This window comes from Takifugu flavidus, unplaced genomic scaffold (genome assembly GCF_003711565.1).
Source record: "Takifugu flavidus isolate HTHZ2018 unplaced genomic scaffold, ASM371156v2 ctg669, whole genome shotgun sequence".
NCBI lineage: Eukaryota > Metazoa > Chordata > Actinopteri > Tetraodontiformes > Tetraodontidae > Takifugu > Takifugu flavidus.
In genome coordinates, this window is record NW_026622280.1 from 1 (window position 1) to 7,649 (window position 7,649).

The window sequence follows — 7,649 nt, forward strand, 5'->3', positions numbered from 1 at the left end:
GGTTTGGGGAGCTTCGTACAAGAACATCGGCTGTTCCACCAGGAGAAGAAGCCCAAAAGTTCCTCTGGGTCACATCAGGACAACATCTGGTTGAGCCACCATCTAAAAACTGGAGATTTGGGTCTATACCACTATACAACACACACACACACACACACACACACACACACACAACACACAGTGTTCCAAATCCTGTTTTCTTTTTCTGCCAGCTCTTCCTCCAGCGATTACCCCACATCTTGCGCATGTCCCGCCCTGCTGAGGCAGAGCCGTACTGGGATGGAGCGTTACCGCGGCGATCCAGCTCAGTGGGCTCCATTGCCTCGGCTGAGGAGTACGACAGTGTGAAGTCCCGCAGTGAGCTGATGTTTGAGAAACAGTCTGGGAGACACGGACTGGTGACCCGAGTCACACACGCTGCCAGGACGTTTCCAGAAACATTTAAACACATGAGATATAGAAGCATCAGTAGCTTCATTTGAGTTCTGAGCTTTGGTGTCTGTGTGGAGCTGTGAAACCACAAGAAGAGGGAGGAGCCATCAGCTGTACGCAGAGATCAAGCCGGCTGTGGATGGAGCCACTACATCATTAAACACATGCGCAACAAGAACGACAATGAGCTCAGAGGGTTCAAACAGAGTCCTCAACCCAAAGTCTGATTTAAAAGATCAAAAGTGGCGTAAATGTCTGGTCCTGACAGGAGAAGGATAACTGGAGCGGCATCGCTCGTACAGTAGACCGACTCTGCCTCTTCCTGGTTACCCCGGTGATGACCTTTGGCACCGTAATCATCTTTCTGAGGGGAATCTGTAACCAACCTCCTCATCTGCCCTTCAAAGGAGCCCCGCATGACTCCAGAGAGGAGAACCCACGCCTGCTGTGATGCACACACACAGCCAGGGCTTTTTCCATCGCCATCGTTTCTCTGGGGGAAATGTTGCATTTCTTTATCTTAATAACAACAAATCTTTAGTTTGTTCTATAGGAGCTCCATATGTTTAGTGTCAAAGACTTCTTAGATTGTGTTCATTGCTGGCACATAAAGAAAAATGCTTTGATTTTACTAAAGTGACACAAACCCATCTCAACACTGTTTTTTATATCCTCTATATTATTGTGCGTATCTGTGTAACTGTTGTGCTTTATTTCTGCTGGCTTCTTTAATGGGATGTAAACCAGCCTGACATAATACCAGTTGAGGTACTTTATTTGATGTTGCCAAAGGTTTAAAAACAGCCTGACAGAATAAGAAATTGTGAAAATTTAGAGGATGAATTATACCTGGTGGATCTGATCTTGAATGGCAAATTTTAGAGTATTTTATAGGGAAGTGAAATAATGTTTGGACCTCTTATCAGGCAAAGAGAAAGTTGTTAAGAACTGCTCTAAAAAACCACCTCAGGGGGACTATATCCAAATCTCTCCCTTTACTGATGGGACGTTGAAACGTCAATACGCGGATTCATACATTTAGAACTGGACGTTGCACCAGAACTGGAAGCGCGGACTGATACATTTTTAACAGCGGTCCTGCTTCAGCCCTCCGGGGCTTAATAACAAAATACGAAAAATACGAAAATTTTAATTTTGGAAACATTGTTGTCGGTTGTTCGACTTGCCGGCTTTGCAAAATTGCTAAATACGCGCTAGCATGCATGTTTAAGCTATGGTAGCGGTATATTTTACCATGCCCGCGCCCTATAATCCGGAGCGCCTGATGTATGTGTTAAATACAGAAATAGCACCGTAACTGAGGCTGCACCTTTTAATACGGTGCGCCCTTTGGTCGCGAACATACGGTATATAGAACATAGGGCACGTTTGTGCGTGATATCACTCCGCGTCTGCGCAACGACCACAACCTCCTATCTTTAGTATTGCTGCGCCAACTGGTGGTCTTTTGGGTTGAGGATAACGGTGATCTATATGTAGCTATATGTAGCTATAGCGTCATTGGCCTCCACTCCAGCCACTCCTGGTAGTTCCTCAAAAACACTGAGTTTCTAGTGGATGCACAATCTGTGGAAGCCAACATAGAAACTTCTGAAGAGCCAAAGTTCTTGCAACAAAAATATAGTCCCCAATTAGGTTGGTTTGTTATCACACGACCCCGTCCCCATTATCTTAAGAGAATATAAAAGAATGAGTGGAGACAGAAGAGAGAATGAGACGTTTTTGGCGCGTGTCGCTCTTGATTTTGTGTTTATTTTTGCAGTAAACTTAAAGGAGGCCTTTTCACTTTATGTTTGATTCCATTTAAGCTGATATTCCATTCTTGACATCTTTAAATTTACAGTATTCATGGGAATTTATTTGGTCATTTTGCTTCTTTTGATTTCCTATTTCCCACATTTATTCATAGTTTTTATTAGATTGCAATAAATCCTATAACATTGAACAGACTGACTAAAGTCAAATGACCTGTGGTTCCCACCGATAGCCGTCATTCTGATGGGTTTTTGCTGGCTGCAGCTGAAATATTCCAATGCTCCATGTCACAGAGACAGTAAATACTAAACCCTAAAGATTCTGAAGGCATGATGTAAAATAGTAACGTATAATACAGACATTTGAAGAGACAATTAAGAGAATGTTTCCATGCTTCTAAGAGTGGCCGAGGAGCCATTTAGAACTTTATAAAGAAGCATTGTGTGATACCAGGAACTAATTTAACTTCAAGGCAAAGCTGCTTCTGCTTTGTCGACCATCGACTGATCTCCTGAAAGTCCACCAGCGCTTTTTAAAAACTGAATTTTTCATCTATGGAGGGAGTAGACGGCAGATGTTTCCACAGATGCTCTTCACCAGTGGTCAGTGAGTGATGCAGCAGATGAGCGGGAGTTGACTGGCTTCTACCAGCCATGTCTCAATGTCTCCAGCCCATAGTGTGGATCTCTACGAGAGCAGACAGCAGCTTCACTCCTGAATCCTGCAGCTGGTTCTCACTCAGGTCCAGTTCTCTGAGATGGGAGGGATTGGACCTCAGCGCCGAGGCCAGAGAGCCACAGCTGATCTCTGATAAGCTGCAGAGCTCTAATCTAAATACAGAAGGGAAACTTTTATAATGATGAAACCAGTATTGATCTGAAAGGTTAATCAAAGGCATGATCTGTAAATATTTAATTTAGTTACAGGTTAAAAAATGATAGTAATATGTAATTACCACAATTCCAACCTCTCAGGTTTGCACTGTTCCAAAGGAGAATATATATTGTTCTGGCCCTCACTCTTCCCAGGTTCTCCCACCTCTTTCCCTCCCATCTCATCATGGAGATCCATCTCACCTGTGGCTCATCTTTAAAGGCACAACCTGTCTTAGATGACTTCCTGTCTCCCTCACCATCTCCCTCCTCGTTGGCTGGTGTCTACCAGGCACCCTCACCTAGTTTTGTCTAATTTTGGTTACCATCTGTCGGCTTTTTCATTGTCCTTAAATCAATTTATCATGAATAAGTGGTCCCCGTGTGGCCCTCCCTCCTGAAAGAACTGGGCACAACACACACACTCAGAAAGTGTGAGGACCCTCGGATGGAATAATGGACATTTTTGAGAATGGTGTTTACCTCAGAGTTTCCAGTCGGCAGTTTGGAAAGTGGAGAAAACCACAGAGCAGCTTCACTCCTGAATCCTGCAGCTGGTTCTCACTCAGGTCCAGTTCTCTGAGATGGGAGGGATTGGACCTCAGCGCCGAGGCCAGAGAGTCACAGCTGATCTCTGATAAGCTGCAGTATTCTAATCTAAATAAAGAAGGGAAACTTTTATAAGGTTATAAGTGAAACCAGTATTCATCTGAAAGGTTAATCAAAGGCATGATCTGTAAATATTTAATTTAGTTACAGGTTAAAAAATGATAGTAATATGTAATTACCACAATTCCAACCTCTCAGGTTTGCACTGTTCCAGAGGAGAATATATATTGTTCTGGCCCTCACTCTTCCCAGGTTCTCCCACCTCTTTCCCTCCCATCTCATCATGGAGATCCATCTCACCTGTGGCTCATCTTTAAAGGCACAACCTGTCTTAGATGACTTCCTGTCTCCCTCACCATCTCCCTCCTCGTTGGCTGGTGTCTACCAGGCACCCTCACCTAGTTTTGTCTAATTTTGGTTACCATCTGTCGGCTTTTTCATTGTCCTTAAATCAATTATCATGAATAAGTGGTCCCCGTGTGGCCCTCCCTCCTGAAGGAACTGGGCACAACACACACACTCAGAAAGTGTGAGGACCCTCGGATGGAATAATGGACATTTATGAGAATGGTGTTTACCTCAGAGTTTCCAGTCGGCAGTTTGGAAAGTGGAGAAAACCACAGAGCAGCTTCACTCCTGGATCCTGCAGCTGGTTCTGACTCAGGTCCAGTTCTCTGAGATGGGAGGGATTGGACCTCAGCGCCGAGGCCAGAGAGCCACAGCTGATCTCTGATAAACTGCAGTTAATCAATCTGAAAAATGCAGGATGAGGTTATACGGTGCAGGTCTGCATGTTATCTGCGTCAGTACTAAACCTACGTTAGTTCTTAGTTGGGTCAGACCTGAATTCACGATATTACAAGGAATTTTTTTAATGTGGTGCATCACAGCAGTGTTGAGAACAGCCTCACTTCACCATCTTAGCAGCTGGTATATAGATAGAAAAATGAAGACTGACCTGAGCCTCTCCAGTTTACAGTTTGGACTCTCCAGTCCAGAACAGAGCCGCTCCACTCCTGAATCCTGCAACTTGTTGTCGCTCAGGTCCAGAACCCTCAGATGGGAGAGGTTGGACTTCAGAGCTGAGGCCACAGAATCACAGCAGGTCTCTGATAACCTGCAGCCCCTTAGACTAAAATAACAATTATTTTGAGAGAAGACAAATAAAAATCAACATGTACCAGAGCAAAACACAGCTTACAAGCAACAAACCTCTGGTCCTGCACCGGCTTATCTGCCGTATGTTCCTATTTTGGGTTCTTTCAGGGCGCTTGGACAAGATCTACAGCGTATGTAAAGTGTGTGTGGGTCAAAATACCTTCCAAGTTTGTGAGACCACATTTCTCAATAGCACTCAACTCTTGTCAGGAGCTGGGACAAAGCGACCCACTCCTGATAGCTTGTGGGCGATGCTGCAGCGACCCTGCAATCCCTACACTCTCTGGTGAAACCAAATCAAAGGTTTTACACACTGCTGGATGCTGGAAGGGTGGCTATAGTCTGGACGCATCGTTCCCCTGACTGCACATTTCTCCAACAATGATTGGCAGCTGGTGTCACTTGTTCTCCAGATGAGAGAAGGAAAGAGAGCCCCCCCACAGTGTGTTTGATTGCCCCACTGCAAGCTCAATGCTGCCAGAAAACATTGCAGGAGCATCAATTCCCCTCAGGGCATCAACAAGGACCTCAGGAAAAGGTGCAGCTGCCACCTACTAGAGACAAGCACACTGAGCTGAGATTCAAAGCCCCCTCCTCCCAAGAGAAGAGCTTGTTTGTTGGAGGCTCTTCTGGGCGATACCTGGTGCCACAGCTCCAGCTCAGCCCGTCTCTGGAGCTGAGGTGGAGCTTAGCAAGTTTCATGGTTCTCCACCACTTCCTCTCGCTGAGGACCTTCTCAGCTGGTGGTTTCTGCTCCACCTTCCAAGTTGAGCAGTGATACTTCTGCATTCCTGCCACCAGTGTCTCTACAGAAAGAGTCTTCTCTACTGTTTTATATTAGATTGTATAAAATTAGGATTTTTGGCTGATGTCTTAGATGTTGTTGACTAAGAGCAGGTTTCTCTTTAATAACATAGAGAGATTCGATGAGAAGAGCAAATGTATTATTTTATGAGCTACTTCCACTACTATTATATACACATACTTCCATATTGTCTTAGATTGCAAGCTGCATTTATTGCATCGTTCATAGAAAGTCATATTTGTGAGGAGAAAAACTCCAATAAGGTCATTTTCTTTAATGACCATTACAACAGAAGGAGGTGATGAACAAACAGATTTATCTAAAAATGTGTGAAAACTTATGGATGGAAACCTTTTTAAAATGGTTGCATTGTGTAGAATCGGTGTAGAATCAACTTGTTGACTTCTGATTTGGACTCCAATGGAAGTGAGGTGCAACAATTGTGGATGCTGAAAGCTTCAGATCTTCATGAAGGTTTCTGTGGTTGGACTGACCTGCTGCCCCTTTAAGAGGGAGGCAGGTTTGGGCTTCTGGCTGGAATGAAGCCACCTAAGATGAGAATGACTGCAGGCTTTCGGTACCAAGGTTTAACAGGGCGCTCACTTCACACTTGGGCTTTTCTCTTTTTTGGGATGGCTTTTCTCAGTAGAGAAGGGGCATGGCACACTGCAGCAGCTTTCTTTTTGGGTTTTCTAGTTTTCCTTCTGATCTTTAAAAGACAGGAAGAACCATTTTTGATTGGTCTGAATGTTTGGGCGGTTTTGTGGCCAGCCTAAAATAAAACAAGACAAATCTACAACTGATACTTAGTTTCTAGTCACTGATGACCATCCTCACATGGGACAGATTTCCACAACCAATTTAATACTGCAAATCTGTCCTGTGTGGTCTTTTTTCTGAGAACTGTAACACTACGTTATAACAAAGATCAAACATGGAAACATTTACTGTCTAACTAGTTACACCTGGGAAAGTACTGGATCATCTCTGACTGACCTGAGAGTCTCCAGCTCACAGAGAGGATCCTGGAGAGCACCACAGAGCAGCTGGACTCCTGGATCCTTCAGCTCGGTCTCAACCAGGTCCAGAACCCTCAGATGGGAGGGATTGGACCTCAACGCCGAGGCCAGAGAGCCACAGCTGATCTCTGATAAACTGCCGTGTCTCAGCCTGGAAAAGGAATAAATGGGGCAAATAAAAACACATTTCTAAATCAGAAAATGTAAAGAAATTTAGAAAAGACCAACAGAGGCCTCCTGACCTGAGCGTCTCCAGTCTGCAGTTTGGATGCATCATTGCAGAAGACAGTAACTTTACGTCGGCATCTGTCAGGTTAAGGTTCCAGTTTAAGCTCAGCTCCCGTAGATGAGAAGGGTTTGACGTCATTGCTGAGGCCACAACTTCCCAATGACTCGTTGAAAGAAGACGACCAGGCAGACTGTTGTGTATGAAACAAAAATAGTGAGTCAAACTTTGGGATTTCTCATCACCTTATCTGAGAATCTACCTCAACACAAATGTAGCTCATTTCCTGGAAAAGCTAAATTCAACACCGTAGAGCAACAGTTTGAACGACCATCAGATCTGAAATGCAACTGAATTATTCTCAACATTTGTCTTATTTTAGAACAGCTCATAATTACTCAATATTTAAAATGATTGTAGCAAATGGTTTAAAGAAACGTGCATCTTTTTATCTGTCTATCTGTTGTGACTCCTACTCTGGCCCCACCTCCTCCTGTGCAATCAGCTCAACCACCACCACCTGGGCCCTCTCCTCCAGCTGCACCCTCCATCCCATCCATTCTCCACCGCTTATCCGGGGTCGGGTCGCGGGGGCAGCAGCCTAAGCAGAGAAGCCCAGACTTCCCTCTCCCCAGCTACTTCCTCCAGCTCATCCGGAGGGATCCCCAGGCGTTCCCAGACCAGTCGAGAGACATAGTCTCTCCAACGTGTCCTGGGTCTTCCCGGGGGTCTCCTACCGGAGGGACATGCCC

The 7,649-nt window shown here is 44.9% G+C and overlaps 1 protein-coding gene across 2 annotated transcripts; it reads right to left on the reverse strand.

The window, feature by feature from the left end:
• Nucleotides 1–2,172: 2,172 nt before the first annotated feature.
• Nucleotides 2,173–7,353, reverse strand: LOC130521063 (ribonuclease inhibitor-like). Of its 2 annotated transcripts, XM_057024718.1 has the most exons (6): nucleotides 6,914–7,353; nucleotides 6,649–6,822; nucleotides 4,648–4,821; nucleotides 4,268–4,441; nucleotides 3,564–3,737; nucleotides 2,173–3,038 (listed from the first exon to the last, which is right to left on the reverse strand). In XM_057024718.1, exons 1-6 carry the CDS (start codon nucleotides 7,036–7,038, stop codon nucleotides 2,867–2,869), a joined length of 993 nt encoding a protein of 330 aa, XP_056880698.1. In that variant the 5' UTR covers nucleotides 7,039–7,353; the 3' UTR covers nucleotides 2,173–2,866. The 2 variants fall into 2 exon arrangements, with proteins under 2 accessions (XP_056880698.1, XP_056880699.1); XM_057024719.1 differs by lacking the exon at nucleotides 4,268–4,441 and having other exon boundaries at nucleotides 6,914–7,351.
• Between the last annotated feature and the right edge of the window lie 296 nt (nucleotides 7,354–7,649).

What these genes read in the sequence shown, in the direction of transcription:
- LOC130521063 (XM_057024718.1), bottom strand. Translation starts at nt 7,038, where the DNA reads ATGACGTCAAACCCTTCTCATCTACGGGAGCTGAGCTTAAACTGGAAC. An exon ending in TGTGAGCTGGAGACTCTCAG is followed by an intron (nt 4,822 to 6,648) that starts GTCAGTCAGAGA and finishes TTGTTATTTTAG; the next exon opens with TCTAAGGGGCTGCAGGTTAT. An exon ending in TGTAAACTGGAGAGGCTCAG is followed by an intron (nt 4,442 to 4,647) that starts GTCAGTCTTCAT and finishes TGCATTTTTCAG; the next exon opens with ATTGATTAACTGCAGTTTAT.